At 40.0% G+C, this 24,300-nt stretch overlaps 1 protein-coding gene across 2 annotated transcripts in view; it reads left to right on the top strand.

Annotated features, from left to right (window-relative positions):
- Window positions 1–10,892: 10,892 nt before the first annotated feature.
- CACUL1 (CDK2 associated cullin domain 1) overlaps window positions 10,893–24,300 on the top strand; it is a 63,524-nt gene continuing 50,116 nt past the window's right edge. Inside the window, exon 1 of one of the 2 annotated variants that reach the window (XM_017680196.3) lies at window positions 10,893–11,898. In XM_017680196.3, coding sequence (XP_017535685.1) covers window positions 11,532–11,898 — 367 coding nt within the window. In that variant the 5' untranslated portion in view covers window positions 10,893–11,531. The remainder of the gene's footprint in view (window positions 11,899–24,300) is intronic. The other variant, XM_017680199.3, reaches the window with a different exon arrangement.

Below are 24,300 nucleotides of genomic sequence, written 5' to 3' on the forward strand. Positions count from 1 at the left end.
CCAGAGCACTGGGCGGAGCTCTTTATATAGAGTCAACAGCTATGTTTTGCCCACAGGTGTGCAGTGAACTAGTCAACCACGGCCAGGTGAGAATCCTGGCTACAGGAATTCTTATTTTATCCACAATGATTTTAGTTATATGATGTTCAAGAACAGGCAAAATGAATCCATGATGCTTGTGTTTGACTGGAATCCTATAGACAAGATTCACAGGGGCTAAGTGACTCATCTGACGTCACACAGCCCGTTTGAGCAGAGGCAGGACCAGAACTGAGGTCTCCAGATTTACAATCCAGGGGCTCACTTTTACATCTGGCTCTCACAGGGAGTGGACAGACACAGCAGTTTCCAAATGCAGCCTTTTCTTTTGGCGCTTTCAATTAGCATATATGAAATATACTGCCAATCTAATTTAATTATAATTGGGTAACCAGAAGGCTGATTATGTTGTAAATTTAGATTAAAGAGCTGTTGTTTCCAATTAGGTTTGATTGTAAAAGCTTTGACACTTTTCCCTGCCTCAAGGAAAGCATTATATATAAGTTCCCACTTATTCACTTGTGTTTTGCCCACAGGTTTGGGCTGGTAGAAACTGGACTCAGTTTCCCAGGGCACCCCAGTCTGGTGCAGATTTGGTCCAGGTTACTATCTCATTGGTGGCCAGGGCCACCAGATACTGTTGCCTTAGGGTGCTTCCAGCTGTGTGTAAGAGAGGATCCAACTGAAAATACTCAAACCTCAAGGGGGTTTAAGGCTCCACATATTAAGAAGTATGGATGTAAAGCAGTTCCAGGGGTGGTTTATTTGCTTTCAAACTATCCCTGAGGACCCAGGCTCATTCCATCTTCCTGCTCTACCAACTTCATAATGTTGGCTTCTGTCCTCAGTCTCATCATCAAGTTGTAAATGATGGTTGCTGTAGCCCCAAGATTTCCCGTGCCACAGAGGAGGACATTCCTTTCTTGCATCCCTTGAGCTTCCAGCAGACTTCTCATGACTCACTGGCCAGCATTGCAGCACAGGCCCATTCCTACATTAGCCACTGGCAATGTTCCTAAGGAATCATTGTGATTGGCTTCGGCAAATCGAGATTCATCTTGTAGTCTTTCCTGGAGTCCCTGTGTGCCTGGTGCCTGCCAGCAAATTAGTACGGCTGTGGGGACAGCGAGTGGCTGTTGACTAGGCCACCCATGGTCTGTGCCCTCTGGCCACATCCTAGGCAGCTTGGGTCTGCGATATCAAGACCGAAAAAGGAGTCCAGCTGCAAATAACTGCTTCTTGATTCCCCATCAGCTAACCTGCCATCTCTCTATTCCCGAAGGCTAAGCTTTAGCACCATGTGTAGGTGGTGTTGGCAGTATAAAGCACAGCTGAGCAGGGGAAAAGGCTGGAAAAGAGAGGATCTTTTAGAAGATGATGAAGGAGGCAAGCTGCCTGGAAGATGAGGGGGAGCAGCACATGGCCATGGGAGTGGCCAGGCTGCCCTGGCTGTCTCTGGGGAATATGAGAGGTATGTCTTGGAAAGAGGGTATCTGAGAGAATGGTCCTGACCCTCAGAACCTTACGTAATGCTCTCAGCAGTCCTCTGAGGTCGGTCTTATCTGGTCCAAACTCTGCCGTTCTGCCATACCCAGCTGCCTCCAAAAATGACCATCCTCTTGCTGGCTGGCCACCTGAGGCTCCTGCTTCCATCTGCTGCCATGCATGGCCCACCTCTGGACAATGGAGTGGGGTGGATGTGTGACTACGTCCTGGGGTCAGACTTACATGCGCTTACGTTCCCGCTCGTCTCACCCCTGATCTTGGGAATTTCTTTAAGCTTTCTTAACTTCAGCCTCTTCATCTGTGAAAACTTCTTCATAGGTTTTTGTGAAGATGAAATGAGATAATCCATAGAAAATGCTTAGCACAGTATCTAGCACTTAGTTAATTGGCAATGAATATTGCTATTTTTATCACTATTATCAGTAGCCTTAATATTACCAATATTATTATTATTCATGGTATTCTGGGCCCAGTGCTCTGGCCATCATGATCCCTGTAGCTCTTTTCAGCACCACTTTTAATGGTAGTTATGAGAGGAAAAGTAGCCTATACTGGATGGAAAAAGCTCCTGGTATAGGCCTGGCACATAGTAGGTGCACAACAACTATTAGTTGCCCTCCCTGCCTTAGAATTATACAACCAGCTCAATGGTCTTCCCATTTTCTCTCCTGTCAAACCTCCAGTTACGCTTAAACTGTCAGCTTGGAGACACTTTGTTTCAGGAGAGAAGTTTCCGTTTTGAATCTCTGATGACCAAACGAGCAGCCTCCACTTCCTTACAGAACATGTCCCACGGATGGGATGACTGAATGCATGGAAATTGAACAATGGACCCACATAGTTATAAGAGGCTGTTGCATTCTCAGAAAGCTAAATATATAAAATTCTCAATCACTATTGTCGTTTTCAACAGTCCTTGACAATATTTTATTGCTTTCTGAACTGAATTTCATTCTTTTATTCTGCAATTAAACATATGAGTAACTGGCTGAAGTCCAGTAAGTGGCTGATAGAGATTAGTGTGTCTGCAGCCTTCCTAATGGTTTCCATCTGTGTCTAAACAGGATTAACTTTACAGCTTTTTAAAAATCACTGGTATCAGTTCATCCAGTTTTTCATTTTCTAATCATTTTTGCAAAACGATAAGGAAAAAACATGCAGTTCTCATAAACACACACTGTTGACCAGATAATGAAAGGGAACTGCCAAAATTGACCAGTTAGTTGGCAGGAGGCACCACTGTGCCAAAGCTGGGAGGGCTTGGGGTTAGGGTATGGAAGGCGACATGGGGTGTAATATATCAAAGTGCTGATTATATGTGAAACAAATGGCATTGAGATCCATTTGTATCTGCCCCTTCTTAGACAAGATAGATACCAACTCCTACCAAATGATTGCTGTGGCCTCTAAAAGGCCCTGGCCTCTGCCCAGAGCTAATCTATGGAGAGTGTTGGCCTTGCAATCATGAAGCATCTTGGTCCAACCACCTAGAATGCCAATGAGAACTGCCTGGATTGACTGGCCATGAAGACCCAGGTGTTTTGTGCTCACTGCTGCCAACCACAGATATGCCTGTGGCACCTGCCAGCACTGGCTGATGGTGGAGGGTCAGTCCTGGGTCTCAATCCCAGAAGTACCTCACTTCCAGGCCACAGCTGAGCTGCGTTAGGTCCAGGCAGTCCCTTCCCCTAGGACTACACTGGGACTGGATGCACTGGCTCTTTCAAGGCTGTTTCATCACTTGAAGTGCAAACAATGACTTTTAATTATTTCCTGAATTTCATCTTCTCTGCGATCTTCTCTCCTGACACAATCTTTCACCCCTTTCTTCCTTCACAGTCCCTTTCACTGCCCCATGATCGGCACATTCTTTTATGTATTTTTCTTCTTCAGATATTCCCTCCAAGTTTTTGCCCTTCCCCAGCCTTAGCTATCCCCCTGAGCACAACCTCCCTGCAACCTCTCAGGGAGCCCTTATTTCTCATACCATGTGTCACCCCAAAAGGAGGGGGCTGTTGGTGTCCCCCTTATTCCATTCTGTCCCTTCCCTTCCCCCAGTGAGCTCCACGAGGCTCACACCATTGGAGGTTTCTCTGGTCGTTACCACCCCATCACTTTCATTTCTGGATTGCCTTTATGTCCATGTCAATTCCTGCAATCATTCCCATGAGGGGGACATCCACGTGCATGGCCCTTCCAGTTCTCTGAACTAAGTCCCTGGCTTCCTCCCAGGCACAATTCTAAGATGTGAAGCAAGAGTGCAAAGGGAGGCTCATCTGTATGTCTAAATATTTAAATGTTATACATCCAGCTAACAAAGTTAAACAACACAAATGCTATTGCCTTTCCTTGATAAATATGTCTTTATATGATGACAAAAAATAAAGGCAAAGTTAAGGTAAAATATCAAAGATGAGTTAATGATTTTTGAATTGTGCATGTCTGAGTGCTCTTTCAATGAGCTTATTATTTAGATAATAAAATGAAGTCATACATAATTCATAAATTATTTATTCCATGAAAGTTAATTTTCTTGCCTTCATTTAAGTGAATTACTAATTATGTTGTTATAATCAAGGCTTTCATGTAATTTGTGTTCTATTGAGAGTAATGATTAATTAGACAACCTTCTGGAGACATTGTGGTTCTTAGGGTGTTTTTCATTAATTTCAAAATGTATAAACTATGTTTGGCTGAGGTTGAGGCAACTGGAATTGCCAATTAAATTTTAAAGCAATACTTAGATTGGAAATGGACCATGAGTTCAATATGTTTATATGATTATGGATATATATTAAGTTTAATATGTAACATTTTGGTGGAGTTAGGTTGTATTTGATCAATTATTGTCACAGAAAATAGTACAAAATATTTTAATTTCATTATGTTAATTGCAATCACCAATATCATAAGTTTCACTGTCTTAAAAATTATATCAAGATCCACATAGTATTTTATTTTTCTTTCAAATTCTTCAATGCCAGGATAATAAGAAAATTGACAACAGTGGCATATTTTTAGTTTGTTAAAATCTTTCTCCAAATTATATTTTGATCTATAATGGCCCAAAATGACAATTTTTGGCCATTTCTATTTCTCTATAGAAATTAGTTTTGGGAAATTTTGTGTGAATCTTTTTTATAGTCATGCAAACATTTTCCTTTAAAATTTTCTTTAAAAATTAAAAATACTTAGTTTTAAAAGTGGAAATAGACAAACATAACTCTGTATGGTTTTCTTTTGTAAGCAATAGTTTATACCAAATAGCTGTGGATAGTACCAATACAAAAGTAATTTCATTTTCTACTAAACACAATAATTCACTTATATCTGAGGATCATCTGTTTCACTTAACTCTTTAAGGACACCTCATCTATCTTGTGTAAACTAAATTGCTTTAACACACAAAGTAGTTCTAAGATCATGAATTAGAACACGAAAATGGACACTTGGCACAACTGGGAAATGATACTTTGTTATGCAAGAATCTATCTCATTAATGCCAAATGGAAAGGATTTCTTGGATGTAGGTGGTGGACACCACCCAGAAACCTTCATGGCATCTAGAAATGGTCACTTTTGTTTTGAGGACCTGGAATGTAGAGAAGCAATACCAAACTGCTAACTTGAACATTCTGCCTTTTGGTTATGACCTCTTCTGTTGATTTCTTGACTAAGGACAGATGTCCTTCAATGGGTCTTCAACCTCATGGAGACTTCTGATCTGTCTTCAGCTTTACCTTATATCTAGCTGTCTCCTTTATCTGTCTTTATTTTCTTATTCAGTTTGGAGTCCATGGCTGATTCATGATTTCATCATTCACCCACTCTCCTTCCATTGCACCCATCTGATAAACCCCAGCCATGGGTGAACGTGATCATCTCTCTAGGTCTATAGAGCTGCTGAGTTATCCTTGAAACCTGCATCAAGTCCAGTCCATCTTAACTCTTTAAATAAACATGCAGGCTTCCATTTCTTTCTATGTCCACCACATCCCTCTAGTCCCAGCCACCATCATCTCTCGCCTGAAGTATTGCCCTCTCTAACTGGTCTCTCTTTTCACTCTTTCCTTTTGTACAGGCCACTCCCCTCAGGGCACTCAGATGCCCTTATAAAGCATGAGTCACATCTTTCAGCACTTCCTTTCTTTTCCATTTAAACAAAAACATAAAATTCTCACAGGACTTATGAGGACATGCATAACCTAGCTTTTTCCTATCTTTCCTCCATATGCCATACCCCTTTCTCTCTCCTTCACTCCACTCAGTCTTGGTACTTTTCTTTCAGTTCCTAGATGATGTCAAATGCCTTCTGTCATATTTCTTTGGCCTGGAATGTTCTCTTTCTAATTTGTCGATGGAATAACTTCTACCCAGCAAAAATACAGTTTTTTCGGAAAGATTTTCCTTGATCAGCCAAAGTAAAATAATTGTCTATTATGTCCTCTCATGGCTCCTATATTTCTCCTCCTAGTGCTTGTCATGTTTTGGTGCATGTGGTTCAGTGTTTGATACTTGGCATCTCAGTGGAATGGAAAGTTCATGAGGGGCAGAAACCCTTTCTGTCTGTTTACTTTTGTAGTCCCAGCACAGTACCTGAATACAGAAATATTTGTGAATGACTGAGTGAAAGGCATAGGGCTGCAACAGAGTGCTGAGAGGAAAAGCTTATTTTCTACAGCCTTCTTCAGCCCAAAGTCATTTCTTCAGCTCCTAAATTCACTAGGTTTACAAAGAAAGTTTGCATTATTACCTGTGTTCCCTAGCTAGGCTGGAATTTAGGATTCAGATGCTTAACTGTAAAAGGAAGGAAGAAAATCTGAGATGGAAAGTAGTACTGTATAGAGAATACTTCCCTGAGTGGCTACACATCTTTGCTGTAAGCAGGAATCTCAGCACATGAAGATTGAGGCTTGCGTTATTTGTATCTCTAATCCTCTTAACTTCTAATCAAGATCATTCCAATAGCTTTGCATTTAGACTGCCAATTGCATTATGTATTCTTAAGTCATTTCTTTGCCGAAAGCTGTACTGGTAGAATTATAATCTCCTAGGGAATAAAAAAAGTATCTGTTGTTCTTTATCCTAATATAGTTTATCAAAGTTGTGTTTTTACATTTTCCATGCTAATGCCTTCATGAAGTTAATAAATTTAAAACAAAATAGCAATTAAATCATCCACCTGCCTCTGTATTTGTCTCCCACAATCTTCTTTGATCCAATTAGTTCTTACTTGACTACTGAGAAGAGGCATGTAGTTTGTGGATTGTTCCACATAATTTTTCTTGTCTCCTTTCCTCTTCCTGCTCACCTCTGAGCAGCTTCATCCTCTACTAGCAATGAGAGAATTAGGAGGGCAGGATAGATGAAAAAATGTAAAAATGGCAATAACAAACTTTGCTTTCTCTTAGAGAAAAATGTATTTCATTGTCCAGGTTATGTTTTAAGAGTTGACTAAAGAAAAAAGGACTGTTGATAAAAGTTTTCAAGTAGATTTAAGCTAATCATGCATTTATTCATTCAAAAATACTGAACTTCAATGAAATATTTGGTGGGGAAGGTGATATCAAGGTACTTAAAGCCATACAGAGAGTAAATCATATGGCAAAGTCTCTGTGTCTGACCCCGTCCAAGTTTTAACTATTTTAAACAATTAGCTATATATTTATTTTGTAATTAAATAAACACAGGCTATATCTTTTTTGATTCTAATCAGTCTGTGCACAACTTTGCATACACATATTGATTAGGGAGGTATTTACCTCCCTAATTAGGGAGGGAGTAGAGAGATTGGGATGAGGTTATGTAATAGACAGGCTCCGGGGATTGGGTACCTGGGCCTATGACAGATATTGTTGCTTACCTAGCACCCATTTAAAGCTCCCAACTTGATCCCAGTTTTTGTTCTTGTATCTACCCTTCAGTTCTCATCCAATGTACTTAAGGAGATGCTGAATTCAGTCTGAGTTCCAGGGGTAGACCTTATTTTCCAGGAATAAATCCATACCCTTTGTAGTAAATGGCTCTGGAACGCAGGTCTAAATACCAAATGGATTAATTCAGGAATGGGCCAATGAGACATTGAGGGCTTCTTGGAAAGATCTTGCTTGCTCCTAACCGACAGCTACCAGAAGTCATGAGCCCTCATCTTCTCAACATTGTTGTCCATGTACTTGAAGCCTGGGGCTGTGGCAACCATTTTGCCAGGAGCCTAAAGATGAAGCTTGTGAAGGAGGAGATGAGGAGAAAGAACAAAGCAGAGAGCAGAGTGACTGAACCACAGCTCACCTTTGCCCTTCCTAGCTAGACTTTATCAGTCTGTTAGCCAACAAATAGTCTTGATTTGTATGCAGGTTTTACACGAGATTTCAGTTTCTGGAAGCCAAAACAAACATTTGAATACATAAAATCCCGACTTGTACTTTGTTAACGTTGTTTTGTTTGTTTTTCAGCCTTTAAGTTTTGGGATTTTTTTCCTGATTAAAAAATAATATATGCTTATTTTAGAGGCAGATAACATTGAAAGATGAAAAAGATAAACCCTCCATATGCTCATTATCACTAGATAACTGCCTTAATGTTTTAAATTAGTCTTCTCTTTATGTATACAAACTGACATATATATTTTATATTTATGTGTTTATGCTACTTGAATGAAATTCATAGCCTAGTGGGAAATAGAAACAAACCAGAGCCAAATAGATTAGTATCTGTGACTATGGAAGGTTTTAGTAATTATTAACCTGTGTTGTAACTGTCTAGCATTGGACCAGTGGTTGCTAGTAATGTTATCCCCCATCTCCACATCTCAGAACAAATCAGCAGAGGTTTGTTAATAACTATTAAGATATAATATGCTTTTAATGATAATGTAATCATGTCTCATAATGCCCATAAAATCAACCAGTTATCAAAGTGCTCATTTGGTTTCCCTTTAGTGGCTGGTGCTTCTTTTTATTTGTTGTTTCTTGTCTTTTGGATGGTGGCCATCCTAACTGGTGTGAGGTGATATCTCATTGTGGTTTTAATTTGCATTTCCCTGATAATTAGCGATGTGGAGCATCTTTTCATGTGCCTGTTCACCATCTGAATTTCTTCTTTGGAGAAGTGTCTGTTCAGATCCACTGCCCATTTTTTAATAGGGTTGTTTGCCTTTTGAGTGTTGAGGCATGAGTTGGGTGAGCTCTTTATATATTTTGGATGTTAACCCCTTGTTGGATATGTCATTTACAAATATATTCTCCCATACTGTAGGATGCCTTTTTGTTCTGATGATGGTGTCCTTTGCTGTACAGAAGCTTTTTAGCTTGATGTAGTCCCATTTGTTCATTTTGGCTTTTGTTTCCCTTGCCTGAGGAGATGATTTCAGTAAAAAGTTGCTCATGTTTATATTCAAGAGAGTTTTGCCTATGTTTTCTTCAAAGAGTTTTATGGTTTCATCACTTACATTCAGGTGTTTGATCCATTTTCAGTTCACTTTTGTATATGGGGTTAGACAATAATCCAGATTCATTCTCTTGCATGTAGCTGTCCAGTTTTGCCAACACCAGTTGTTGAAGAGGCTGTCATTTCCCCATAGTACGTCCATGGCTCCTTTATCCTACATTAATTGACCATATATGCTTGGGTTTATATCTGGGCTCTCTAGTCTGTTCCAGTGGTCTATGGGTCTGTTCTTGTGCCAGTTCTAATGTATTATTAAATTGAGCTTGGTAATTGTGTTACTCAAATTTTCTAGTCCCAGATAGTTTGGTCTCCTGGATCTAGGTATTAATTTCATGTGGCTCTAACAAATTACCACAAACAGGGTGGCTTTAAACAGCAGAAATATATTCTTTTACAGTTCTGCAGTCTAGAAGTCTGAAATAGTTATTGGCAGGGTTGCATTCTTTCTGGAGGCTCTGCAGGAGAATCCATTCTTTGCCTTGTCCTGCTTTGGGTGACTATGGCAGTCATTTGTGTGGGAGTGTGGCTGCAGCACTCCAATCTCTGCCTCTGTGGTCACATTGCATCCTCCTCTCTGTATTTCCTCTTCTGTTTTCTCAGTTTTCTCTCTGCCTTTCTTTTATGAAGATACTTGTCATTGTTTTCATGGCTCACCTGGAAAATCCAGGAAGAACTCATCTCAAGATCTTTTAATTACATCTGCAAAGACCTTGTCTCCAAATAAAGTTAACATTCACAGGTTCCAGAGATTAGAACAGGGACGTACCTTTTTTGGGGACTACTATTCAACCCACTGCGATCTATTAGAGAGATATGTGAAAATCATCTACTCTGATGGCAGATTTCTTCTTTTACTTCTGCCAACTTTTGCTTCATATATTTTGCAACCATGATATTAGAGACACATTTGTGACTTGAATCTGCCTTGTGATTGAATCTTTTATTATGTAATACAGACCACTTGTTATCTCCGGTCACACAAACACACCTAGAAAGTCTATTGATGACAAACTGTCAGTTGTTTGTCTATCTTCTTCTATCTCTTTTTTTTGGGGGGGGTGCATAGAATTCTAAGGTTACATTTTTTTCCCATCTAGCAGTTCACTCGTCTTTTACTTAAATGCTTTTGTTTTTGTTTTAAATTCCCAAAACATCACAGGGCCAGAGAATTAGAGTCAGAACCAGGGAATTAAATTTGCATGCTTATTCAAAAAATATTTGCCGTTACTTAATATGAGGGAGCATTGTCTGAAATTAAGTCATTCAAAGTGACTGGTAAAAACGTTCCATTAAGTATAGTGTAGCATGTAATGGGAAAATATATGTACTCAAGTATGCATTAGAGACTGTTTCTAAGTGGCTGGAGCGAGCCTTCACTTTACACAAATTTTGTAATTGTGGAAATAAATACTTGTTATTTGCTAGCTTAAATAGAGCGTTTTTCTAGACAACTTTCTTATCACCAGTAGCAAGAATGAGCTCCACACAAATTATAACATGTTCTTATATAATACACAGCTAGCGCTATAATTTGAGAATGCACAAGAATGAAATCATAGTGGAGTTACATAATTTTTCTTCTGTACCCCTTCAGACTTTCACACAATCTCAAATTTGTAGCCAGATTTGTGCAATAGTGTACACAACTTGGCATTTTTAAGTTTAAATTTTTTGGCCTCAGTATATGGCGAACGAGTTAAGGAACCTTAAAAAAAAATCCACAAAGAGTTCCAACTACTATGTTTTTTAGCGAGCCGGCTATGTTTCGGGTTTTATTCTTGGTTTTGAGATTTGGGTGGCTGTGCGCTGAGGCCCACGAGCAGCAGACCCATCAAGGGCCGACCACCGCACTCCCACCCATTTATAATGTGCGTCGGGGGGCGGCTGTCCTCAAGCGAAGGCCGGGTCTATGACGCCCTCTCTGGTGCGACGAACAGTAAATCCAGAGACCGTAAGAAAAACACTGCCGAAACGCGAAAGCTGTGCTACAGAGACGTGCGCCCGTACTCGGTCGCCCAGGTAACCAGGCAGAACGCGCACGCGCAGCCAAACTATCACGTGGAGCCGCGCCGGGGGCGCGGCCGAGGAACGATCTCTGACTTGTATCTCTGCCGCACTCAGAGCGGGGCCAGCAGAAGCGGAGTAACCTCCGCCCTTCTGCGTTGGGTGACTTACTGTTCCCGCCCCTTTTCGCTTTGCTGTCTCTCGGCTCGTTCCTCTCACCACGTGCCCTCCTGGCCGCTCCCCCAGCTGTCCTTTCCAACTGTTGGAAGCTGCTGTAAAATATCGTGAGCGGCGCTGCCACTTTACGGCTGCCTCTCCCAGACTGGAACCCGGGAGCGCCCATCGCCGTCAGTCCTGTCTCTCATTAAACTGTCGGCCCGGCGGAGAGGGAGAGACCCGGCGCACCGCTGCCCTCCCCGCCGCGCCCGTTCTGGTTTCCGGCGATGTGAGCTCGAAGAGGCCGCGGTGCCCCCCGGCCCGGGGTTGAGACGGGTGGCAGGTGCCTGTGAGGCGGGAGGGCGCTGGGGGCCTGCAGGATGGAGGAAAGCATGGAAGAGGAGGAGGGGGGCAGCTACGAGGCGATGATGGACGACCAGAACCACAACAACTGGGAGGCCGCGGTGGACGGCTTCCGGCAGCCCCCACCACCCCCACCGCCTCCCTCGTCGATCCCAGCCTCTGTTCGGGAGCCTCCGGGGGGGCAGCTGCTGTCGGTGCCCGCGGTCTCCGTGGACAGGAAGGGCCCCAAGGAGGGGCTCCCGATGGGGCCGTCGCCCCCGCCGGAGGCCAATGGGGTGATCATGATGTTGAAGAGCTGCGACACGGCCGCCGCTGTGGCCAAGGCGGCCCCCGCCCCCACGCCCAGCTCCACCATCAACATCAACACTTCCACTTCCAAGTTCTGTGAGTCCAGCCTTTCCCCAGCAGCTTTGGCTTTTTCCCTCCCCACCCGGACGCCGAATCCACCCCTTTCGGCCAGCCCCGCTTCCTTTGTTTCAGGCCTGGGTCTCTCCCCCTCCCTGTTTCCCTCCCCTGTCGCTTGGTGCCTGCGGCCAGCGCCGGAGCGGCCCTGGCTTCTTGTATTACCTGGGGTAGAGGAGCAGCCTGGAACGCGCACACAGCCCCAAGTTGTACCGGAGCGATCTTTATCTCAGCTGGCAGTCTCAACATTAGGAAGCTCTTTTCTTCTTTCCACCTTAACGTTTCACCTTCAGACGTGAGGGAAAATAGGTTGGGTTTCGTTTAGCCAGAGAGGAAAGAAACGTAGCAACTTGTGTTCTTGTGCTTTTAACCAGTGTGCGTTAAACAACTCAGGAATTAGAAAGTTGACCTATATGTATACCTCGTTATTTCTCTTTCCAGTGTACACCTTCTGCATCCTGCTAGGGAGAAATGTATGAGTTGCTTTTTGAGTAACATCAACGCAGTGGGAGCTGCGGCATCCGTTTTTAAGTTAATAATGTGTAAAGTTATTTTCAAAGCCTACACTCATAGGAATAAGCCATTCAGCAAGTGGCCAAATCCAAGATTCAGTTGAATGTTGAACTTTATGTTAGCTGACTTAACGCTCAGTTGCAGAGGCAAAGATTTAAGACTAAAAATCTGTTTTGTAATCCGAAACTGCCCCCAACCAGGATGTATTCTTCTATAGATAGTTTGGGAAAAAAGTGCTTTTGCTTTTGAGTGGGTATTTTTGGGGGGCTGGGGGCGGTGGTGGTGAAAATTGACCATCAAAGATTTTTCTCTCCTATTAATAACTGCCAGTTTTGAATGGCATCTCGTAAAGCAACTGGATATTTCATTTCTAGTTACTAATTTTATCAAGTGGGACCAGTAATTGTCCAGTTAGCTCTGCAGAGAAAATAACTAACTTGATTAAGATACATAGTTAACAGCCTAACTTTTTTTTTGAGTGGGAACAAGCATATAACTTTATTTGCCTTCAAGATAATTGCTTTAGTCAAAAACATTTTCATGTAGGTATAGTTGGTAGGATTTGTGTATATTTTTTTTTATTATGCATACATAAGAATAATGTTTATATTGTATATTTGTGTTTTGAAGTCTGTGTAGTTAAACCTTAGACAGAATGGCAGGGTGACTTATCTAAATGCTGAAGAAAGCTTGCTTAAGTGCTTGAACAGTTCATTGAAGAGTTCAAAAAACAGCATAAAGAGCAGAATTCAGTGAAATTAGGATCAAAGGTTCCTAACCAAACCAAAAGGTTGTTTTTGAAGGTTAATAATCTAGACAGAACTCTGATCAAAGACTGATGAAAAAAAAGATCCAAATAAAGTAAGTGAAAAATGGGAAGTAATTACAAACATGAGATTTAAAAAAAAGAATTTAATGAATTGCTATAGGTTAATGAATTTGAAAGCCTGGATGAAATGTGTAAATTCTTAGAAAACTACAGACTGAAAGTTGATACCAGAAGAGAGAGGTAGCTTGAACATTATAATAAATATTTAACAACTGAACTAGTGAAGACCTCCCTTTTTGAAAACTCTGGGCCAGGGTAGTCTTATGAGTTGCACTGAACTTTGATGTAACACTTAATTACTTGTTACAAGTAATTCTGGGAAATAGTGAAATCTTCGTTCTAAAACTAGATGAGGACAATATAAGAAAATAATCTGTTTAAGTTATTAGCATAGATAGGAAAATTATACATAAAATACTAGTTCATCAAATCCAGCAATGTGTTAAAAGAATCATGATCCATAGAGTTTATGTAAGGTTTGACATCTGTTAATATAATTTATCTCATTAGTAGACTGAAGGACAAAAATCATGATCATTCCCATACCATTAAGTCATTTGATAAGATCCAGCACCTATATATGATAAAAACTCTTAGTAAGCTGCGAATACAAGATAAAGGTCATTATAAAAAACCTACAGCAAATAATAATACTTAATGGAGAAATTTTAGATGCATTCACTCTAAGATTGGTAACAAGTATGCTCTCTATCACTATTACAGTTTAGCACAGTAAGAAAGGTTCTGGCTAACAATAAAAAGGAAAAAAAGAAATATAAGGATAAGAACAGAAGCAATAAAACTCATTGTTTGCTGATAATATCATTTATCTAGAAGAACCATTAGAATCAAGAGAGAAATTTAGTATTAATAAGTTTAGCAGGGTTACTGGATTTAAGATCAACCTACAAAAATTAATAGCATTTAATACACTAGTATTAACCAACTAGTAAAGGTAATCAAAAGTAAATATACAATAATAGCAACAACTATATAAAGTCTGTAGGAATTAACTGGAGAAGACACAAGAACTTTAAGCAGAACACTTCAGTAATGAAATATAGGAGGATCTAAATAAATGGAAAAATTTTCCATGTTCTTGGGATTAAACTACTTACTAAGAATGTCAGTTTTCTCCATTTTAATCTATAAACTGCTGTCAAAATTCCAATTGGTTTGTCTGACAAACTCAGCAACCTAAATCTAAAATTTATATGGCAGGTGGGGATAAAGTTTGTTAAAAGTTAGATAAATCTTAAAGATTAAAAAGCCTGAGAGTTTTTTTTTTTCCAAATGGACTGTCTCCTTGATAAATAGCTGCATGTTCTATTGGAAAAGGCTAGGAGGAAGACAAGTATACTCTTGATGCAGTTTTATAGGGTCCTTCAATGGTACCCTTCCTTCTCCTTTTTTTCAGGGGCTCTGTGTCTGAGAACAGGCTCAATCTGGGTATTAGCTGAGGTGCCATAACTCCATTATGGCCACTTAAGTCAGGCTTCTAGAGTTTTTTCTTTTTTTCCCTCATACAGATCAACTAATACCCTAGTATATAGCTCATCTTTTTCCTAAGCATACCATGGTTAGCTACCACCAGAGAGCCAATCCATTCTGATAACCAGTCTGGCACTGCTGCCTTTTATAATAACCATAACCACTATATCTGAGGATTAAGTGTTTCTACTTATCTTTTGTCTCTTCAGGGATCCCATTACCCCACTGAAATCAGGGAGCCCCCTTTAAATGGCAGTATTGCCCATCTTTAACTCGGAGCTACAAGGACAGCCACCTCAGTATTTTGCAAGGATGTTAGTGCATCCTTCAATTTATTTCTCAATTCCTTCGTGAAGGGTCTTCTCAGGACAGTTGAGGAGTGTGTGAGTGGGTTGGCTTTGATAAAAACACTAACATTCTTGTCTTCATGAGTTTTTATTCATTCCTCTGCATAGTAAGGACTTTCTGGTGCCCTGACCTTCCCTCCCTCCCTTCCTCCCCCTTCTTCCTCACTCTCCTTCCTTTCTTCATTTCCTTCTTCTACACATTTTCTTTTTTCCTCCTCCTCCATTTATATTCAATAAAGTGTACCCATTTTATGTATGTAGTTTGCTGTTTTGACCCATGTAACTTTGATCTGGGATTTAGGCAACTCTAAAAGCTAGTCTGTTACTGTTATTACTGAATGCTGGCAGAAGCCAGGAGACTTCTGGGTCAGAGAAAGAAATCCATGGCACTGCATTATTCATGGCAAAACAAATAGCATGAGAATCAGCATATTTGCATAGGTTCCCCTTCCCCGCAAGTCTCCAAGGGACAGCACAGTATGGCTAAGGTGGATACTTCCTCAAATGGGTTTGTGTTGTAGCTGAAGATTACTGAACTTGGAGAAACCACTGCTTTTATAGAAATTAGTAAGCAAGACTCCACTCCTTTTGTCTAGAAGATACTACTGCATCTTTCAAGGTTATTAGCTGTAGAATGGCCTAAGTTAAAGAGGGATTGGTCTGGGACTTCCAAGGCATGTAAGAGTGCAAGAGCCCAAAGAGGACCATCTTTCCAATAGTAACCACCACAACTATCGAGAGACGAGAGAGAGCATCTTCATCACCGAAATACTTGTTATGCCACTTTGCAGTCAGCATGTCATTAATCCCCCCATAAAGTTATTGATTTTGCCTAAAATAATCATTGACCTTTTCAAGAAAAGATTGAGGTGAAATTCATTTACCACAAAACTCACCATTTTAAAGTGAACCATTCAGTGGCATTAGTACATTCACTGTGTTGTACAACCACCCCTCTATCTCGAAAACATTTTCATCAACCCTCAAAATAACATCTGGTACCTATTAAGCAGTTACTTCCCATTCCTCCCTTCCCCCAGCCTGTGGCATCTACCAGTCTGCTTTCTTTCTCTTTGTGTTTACCTATTCTGGATATGTCATATGAATGGAATCATGTAATGTATGAAATTTGCCTTAACTAATCAAAAACTGGAAAAAAAAATTTTTATATTTACCCAGATAATTATTTCTATCACTCTTTATTCATTTGTTTGTATCCAAGTTTCTACCTCTTATTTTTTTTCTATCTTAAGAACTTCATGTAACATTTCTTATAGTACAGTCCTTTTAGTCTTGTTTTTATTCAACTTTTGTTTGTCTGAAGAAGCATAGTACCTTCATTTTCTAAGGATATTTTTGCTGGATATAGAATTCTTGATTGACAATCCTTTTTTTTCCCCTTTCAACACTTTAAAGATGTCTTTCCATTGTCTTCTGGCCTGTATTCTTACAATAAATGTCTGTATTCCTTACCTTTGTTTGTCTCTATGTAATGTATCCTTTCTGGCTGCTTATAAGATTTTCTGTTTATCTTAAGTTTTCAGTAATTTGGTGGTGATGTGCCTTGGGGTAGAGTTTTCTTTATATTTATTCTTTTCAGTGTTCATTGAGCTTCTTGGAATTGTGGAGTTTTAGAATTTGTCAAATTTGGAACATTATATATATGTATTTTCAGAATTACTTCCTTCTTCAGTCACACGTACGTTGGACCACTTGTCATTGTACCCTAAATTACTGAGGCTCTGCTCATTTTGTTTTTCATTACTTTTTTTCCTCATCTTTGTGCCTCAGTTGAGATCGTTTTTATTGCTACAACTTCTTTGGTTCTAACCTCCTGTGAATCCTGCTTTTAATCAGCAGGAATTCCAACTATGCTTAAGGTAGGCTGTCATTGAGTCCAGGTTTCAGTCAGTTAACCAAGCAAACTATTATAACCATGTCTATAAAGACTGTTGTAAATGTGTTCTTTTTGATGACTTAAGTCTTATCTAAAGTTACTTGTATTCAGCACCCTCATAATATGATCCCACATCTCTAGGTTTCTGTTAATGTGAGTATTAAAATCTGTGCAAGTCTTAAAATTAAAGACTTCCAAAAGTCTATAGTTCTTTTGGAATGTAAGCTGGCTACATTCGTTTAGGTTTGGTACTTGTTTCCCTGGGAAATGATTGAATTGGAGCTTTAGAGGTAATGAGGGCTGCTTGAAGATAAGACAGGAGGAGAATCTGCATCCCTTGCAAGGTTTCAGGTATGCTTATGACAGGGTGTTCAGTCAAGCAGAGTAGCCTCATGCTGGGGAGGAAGGGTGCTGCTTCCACAGGGAATGCACAGTGAATTTTGTGAGGTCAGCATTCTCAGATTGATCCAGTGCCACCAAAGAGGCCCCATTTCAGGTTTCAAGGTCCTGCTGTTTCATGGTCAGTGTCCTAACTTTCACTTAAGAGATCTGTCTAGGCTTGAATTATTTTGTATGGTAATTCTATGACTTGCAGGATTATTGTTTTTGATTTTTGCCTGCATCAACTCTGTGCCTAGAAAAATTAACAGACTCTTTTCTTGGCAGTGATGGATGCTCTTTGGTCCTCAGTTAGCTAATCATTTTCTTAAAGCTTTCACCTGATGTCAGAATCAGACAACGCCCTCCACAGTCCTGGTATTTCTCATGTTCATCCTCACTGCCAAAGCAGTTGCTGTGTTGTTTTCTTCAAGAAGAACTTTATTCCTGGTGTCTGCAGATGGTCATTTAAGTAATTATTTGCTGCTGTATGTCATGTACTATTAACATTGTTATCTAATGGTGACAGTGTCATCATTGCCTTTAAATTCAACTAGATTGGAAAACCAAAGTCAGCTTCTTAGCTTTTAGAATCTGTGTCCTCTAGCTACTCTGGTACCAAATATTTCATCAGTCACAACTCAGTGCAAGAAACCACTCTAGGAATCCAAAGTGAGAGGTTTAATACCACAAATTAGGTCCTTTATCAGTTGTTGGAAAGGCTGGCAGTGTTGAAGTCAGTGAGGCTGCTTGGCTCAAAGCTGCATTCCAGAGGGCAGGCTGCTGCTGCCTTTGCCACTGACACTCTGACACTGTCACGACTGCCACCCTCATTCCTCAAGCTGGGGCTGCCACAAACTCATGTCTCTAACCTTACTTGCCAGAACCACCAGTAGCAATAAGAAGTCCTCTGCTTCACTTTGGCCTTCCAGATCTCACTCAAATGTATCTCATTAGTGGAATCTAATTTGAGAAGGGTAGTTATTATTTCAGCTTCCTATTCTGCATTAGTCAGCTTTCTGTGATAATAACCCCCAAATCTCAGGAGCTTATGGAACAACCAGAGTATATTTCTTGCTCATGTTGTTAGTGGCTGATGGTTGGCTGTGACTCTTCCTATATCCTCTCATTTTGAAGAACAGTTCTTTCCTAGATCCTGTCGTTCTTGGCAGAGGCAAAGAGAATAGAGTGGACAGAAATGAAATGGCTTTTAAAGCTTCTGCTCAGATGTAGCATATGTCATATATGCTCATATTTCAAGTACATTAACAGAATAAAGCGATTCCCTGTCAGTGTGCTGGAGAAGGTAAGGCTGGGGTATGAGGATAAAAGGTGCTGGATGGAGGGAGGACGGGTCTTGTACTGACTGAAGATACTTTACCATGCTATCAGGAGAGTTATTAACCCACTGCACCAAATGGTTCTCTCCTCCAAATGAACAAAAGCTTCATGGTATTTTAAGTTGAACTTAGTGACATTATTCCATTTTTAAAATTAATGATTCAGAATTAAAATTGACTTTTGAATTGAATGAAAGTGTTAACTGATTTTAGTGAATACTGACTATAAAGTTGCCGTTTACTTGATCAGGTCCTATCCTATCTGCCATTTTCCAGATTAGTTCATCTTTTTTCCAAGGTAATTAATTCAGGTCTTAACATATGCAACGTTTGCAGCATCAGTTGTGGTGACTTGTTATCTTCTTGCTTTCCACCTAAGTGTGGGTTGTGCTGAAGCAGGCATCACTGTGGTATTGATCAATTGATCAAATTCCAGTGTCTGATTGGGGATCTTGTCTTGCCATTTTTTGACATGTATTGCACAAAGTGACATTGATAAAACTGTAAGAGAAAGCTATCGTAATGTTTACGTAAGGCCCAGTCCCAAATCCCTAAAGAAAATGAATGCTGTTTGCTTCCTCTCTGAACTGTAACCCTTGTAAGCTGTAGGCCACATGTAGTCACAGTGTAAATAGGTGTATAAAAATTTATTGTTGATTTTTTCCTTTTTTAATATGTCTTGGCAGGGCAAAATAGCTTTCATTTTTCTTATTTTTGTAGTCATTTAGCTGTTAATCTTTCTACATAGAGTTATAGGTCCATAACTTGTAGCTGCAGGGGTGCTGACTAGACAGTGGAATAGCATTTTATTCAACAAATATTTATTGAAGTAGGGCCTCTGCATACCAAGGTAATACTTTATAGTCTCCGGTGATGAATGAAACAGAGTTTAGTGTGGGAGATGATGGATAGATAGTTATGACAGATTATGACTAAATAAAAGTAACGTTTTGTATGTATAAGGTAATAGAAGGAAAAGAGAATCCTTATGAAAATGAATAGAAGTTTGTCATTAGGATTGAGGAGATAGCATTGGGCTCAAAGACACTTTATTTGCAGAGCGGGTAGCCTGAGTCAAAGACCCAGAGTTGAAATTATTGTTGGAATAAAGAGGTGAGGAGGGTGTGGCACAAGTTAAACCTGCATAAAGGTCTAGATAGTATGCCATGTTAGAGGCAGGATTTTCTTTGGTAAGAATAGGAGCCACTGAAAGATAACAAGGGAGTCAAGTTGGTAAGATTCGTCTTAATTTGTGAATTTTGATTAGAAAGGACAGAGAATGGAGGCCTAGCAACTAGTTAGGGGTTGTAATTATTGTAGTCTAGACAAAGCATTGGATAAGAGATTGTTTCAGATTTTGGAAATATTTGGGGACTGTTGGGGACTAGAGTCTACAGTTAGAGGTGAAAGAGGGAGGAATGTGAACATGGGAAGTATGTCGGTAGGGTTGTGTGTATGTCTCTTTTTAAGGTCTCTGTGGAACATTCAGGTAGAGAGGTTCAGTAGGCTGTTGGTAAACTAAGTATTCTTATTCCCTGTGCCTTAGAATAATGGAAATACTGAAATGAAAATTTAATTTCACTAGATTTGTTTTTCTCTTTTTGCGTATTTGACATTCACCAAACTCTTTGGCCTTAAAACAAACATGGGGGCAAGGCAGGGAGCCTGTGGGCAGGTAGGGAGGGAAGGGAAAAACAACAACAAAAACAGAGAACTTTGCTCCTATTGAAATTCAGCTTTATAATTTAAAAACTCTAACTTTATAAAAAGACACGTAATGAAAATCAGTGGTTCCCTCACCTGCCCCTTCCCATGTGGAGACCTATGACCCAGTCACTTTTAATTCATTTAGCGTTTGCTTCTGATATTTATCCACACATTTCAGTGTGTTAATACTGTTATTGCTTGATTTATCACTTCTCTGTTATTTATGGACTTTCTGTTAGTAGCTTTTAGTTCTCATAGCTTTACATACCTTACATCTTTGTTCTTTTAATACCACAATTTTTGGTTCAATCAGTAAACCGTATTTGCATCATGATTATGTGAATGTCTTTTCTCTGGGACTGTTCGTTTTTCTAGGGAAGGATCTTCCATTCTGGGAGAATGGTGGGGACAGGTAGGTGGAGCAGGAAATAAAGTGCATTTCTGTGGGCCAGTGGCATTTTAAATGAACTAAAGAGAAGGAGCAGGGTTAGATGTTTGAGCATTTCTTAGGTTGACTTTTGACTTTTACATAATCAGTTAGCCTTGTGCTACAGACATACACTTAAGCATGTACACCCCATGTATTTGTGTCTCAGAGTCTCAAGCTTTTGTCTTTCAGTTTCTGCATAGAATAACCCTTTTCTAACTGTTCAGTCTACAGACTTGGAACCAACCCTTTTACACCCAGGGACACACAGACACACACAGACACACACACACACACACACACACACACACACACAGACACACACACAGACACACACAGACACACACACAGACACACACACACACACACACACAGACACACACACACCTCTGCTACTTGTAACCCACACATGCTGTCACACACACACACACAGGGACACACACACAGACACACACACACACACACACACACACACACAGGGACACACACACACACACACAGGGACGGACACACACACACACACACACACACACACACAGGGACACACACACACGGACGGACGGACACACACACACACACACACAGGGACACACACACACACGGACGGACAGACACACACACACACACACACACACCCTGCTACTTGTAACCCACACATGCTGTGTCCTGTCTTCAAGTCCTGAAACTTCTCAGAGTCTTACAGGGCAAGCAAGATTAGCTCACTTACTGGTGTTTCCACCTCAGCACACACTGCCTTACCCGCTACTTCAAAGTTAAATTTTCCTGGTCTTAATGCCACAGAGAAATTGACCTGTTTAAATCTTGTAGAAAATCACAGAATTTTAAGAACTATGCAGAACTGCAATTAACATGGTTTACACCTGCTTAATCTCAGTTGTGCAGATACTGTCCATTTGAATATTATGAGAGTTTGGGTTAGTTGGAGTTAGAGCTGTAGTGGTCTTGGTCGCCCTTGACCTTTCATATGCACTATCATAACGTTCATTTTAGGAATTGTGTCACAGCCTCAAGTGTGATGTTGTAATTGTAGAATTACGTTGTGTAGTCAGTATTCTAAAGAAGGTAGATTTCAATCATGACAGTAAGTCACTGCAGTTGGTTTTCAATTTTTTGTAGTAGTAGTGATAAAGGAAATTTCTACCTCACATTTCTCCAAATTGAGGAAGGTACAGATTTCTAAGCAGTAAAACAATAATGGAATGTATTTCCCATTCAAGTTTTACAGAGTTTTGGGGGAAGAAACATGTTAATTGAAGGAAGGCAAAGCAGGTTATATAGTTTCATATAGTTAGAATGTTACAGTCTTTATCTGGACAGAAGTGTTTTCCTTTTCCAGGATAATGTATTAATGAGGACTTCTATGAAATAAAAATAAGACATCAGTCTTACCTAGTTATTTGCTTATGTAAATGTTTGTGTTTACATGGATGTAGTAATCTCTTAGGTATTTTATATTGTTCATAGTGTTTAGATTGATTAATGCAAACCACAAATCCTAAAACTTAGCTCCCCAAATACTTAAGCCATGCAACTTTTCAAAGGCTTTTGCTTACTTTGGAAACAATAGCTCCCTTAGGACTTAACCTTAGTTGTTCTTTATTGGCAAATCACAGTGCACCTGAGTAGGTGATGCAGGTTCGTTTTTTTCCTCCTAAAAAAGGAAAAGGGTATTTAAAGCATTTGTAACTTCTTTTGCTATTATTTTTTTAAACTGGCCGGTTGCCTTAAGAGCAACTAAGTATTTCCTTTGCCAGGTCAAGTTATCTTTCTTTTGAGAGAAATAAATAACTTGGAATTTCTTTTTTAAAATAAAGATTAAAACCCCATTTATTTATTACACTATGCTACCTGTGTCTATTTCTCCTGTCCCACTCCATTACTTTTCTTTACTCCCGGAGGCTTCCCCCCATTGTGCAGGCTTTGTTCTTGGCCTTCAGCTTCTCTCAGTCCATTACTTGAAAGAGCTCTGTCATCCCCTTGTGCTGGGGGAGCAGAACACCTACCAGGTGGTAATTAATGTTGTGGACAACACAGATTTACTAGACTGTTATTGATGGATGGGTATACTGGCAACAAGTGGTGGTGTTCTTTTTGGATCACATACACTAGCCAGAGTTAAATAGAAAACCCAGAGCTTTTTCTTCCATGCCATTCTTTCAGATTATCCAGTTGTAATTAATTATGACTGATCTAAAAAGTCATTGTGTTTGAGACATAATTTAGCCTGTTAAATTTGGCTTAACTTACTTAAAAATTGCCACCACTATATTTTTGAGGAGTCAGTTCTAAATGAAAGCAGCTTTTTTTTTTTTTTGGTAGGGGGAAAGGGACATAAAGAAGAACTCTAATAGTCTTTGATATAAAAAACAGTTCCTAATGGCTCTTTTAAAAGTTTTCTTTGATACGTTTACACCTTTGTTTGACTTGAATTCAGGTTTTGTAGAACAGACAAAGCATGTGCTAGTAATTGAGAACAGAAGGGCACCTGTGACAGCGGCTGTCCCGAGCGCTGGGGTCGCATCAGGCAGTGGTTCTCACTCAGCAGGCCTAAGAGCCACCTGGAAGGCTTGGCAAACAGATTTCTCTGCTGTGTGTGACTCCCCCACTCCCCCACCCCCACCAAGTTTCAGATGGGATGAATCCTCTTGCATTGGGACCTGGCAGTTTGCATTTACAAGTTTCCGGATGATGCTCATGCTGTTCTGGGTATTGCATCTTGAGAACCACTGATAGAAGGTAGACCAAGTTTGAATTATACTAATGCTTGATACAGTTTATTAATATATCCTCTCCTCGCAAAGAAGTAACAACAAAGAAGTTCAAAAGGAATATTTAGTAGACTTTATGTGGTTTGCTTTAGCCGGTGTGAAATAAAATATGCTTTAAACTTTAATTCCAGAACAACTCATAAATATTATTCCACCATGGACTGTGTTCGTATTAAGCATTTATTTTGACTTTTAATTAATTCATTTCAACCCCGCTGTTGAAGACCTACCACGTGGGAGGCACTGTTTGGAGTTGGGACTCCAGCAGTGAATTCCTCCAACAGGGGGCTTCTGTCTAGTTGGAGGGAGAGTGATAATAAACAAGTAGTTTGTTGAGTTTAATAAGTTACTTGGATAAAAAAGTATGAGAGTTGAACATATTTATTCCTGTCTAGTATGAATTCATAGTTTCTTATTGATTAGCAACATTTCCTGCACCTTAGATTCCAGCTATTCCATGTGTTTTAGACCTTACTTCACTTTGAACAAAGGCTGGTTTAAAAAGCTTCCTCAGGAGGACTTAAACTGCTTGAACTTGTTATCTTATAATTATGTGTTTCTAGATGTATGCTTTGTGGCATGATGTTTTGAGGCTAACATGAGAGTTCTTAAATTTTCGAACCTGAATATCTCCAGAGGGCATATGCTCCTTGAAGAGTTCACTGC

This window comes from Manis javanica, chromosome 7, assembly GCF_040802235.1.
Source record: "Manis javanica isolate MJ-LG chromosome 7, MJ_LKY, whole genome shotgun sequence".
Lineage (NCBI taxonomy): Eukaryota > Metazoa > Chordata > Mammalia > Pholidota > Manidae > Manis > Manis javanica.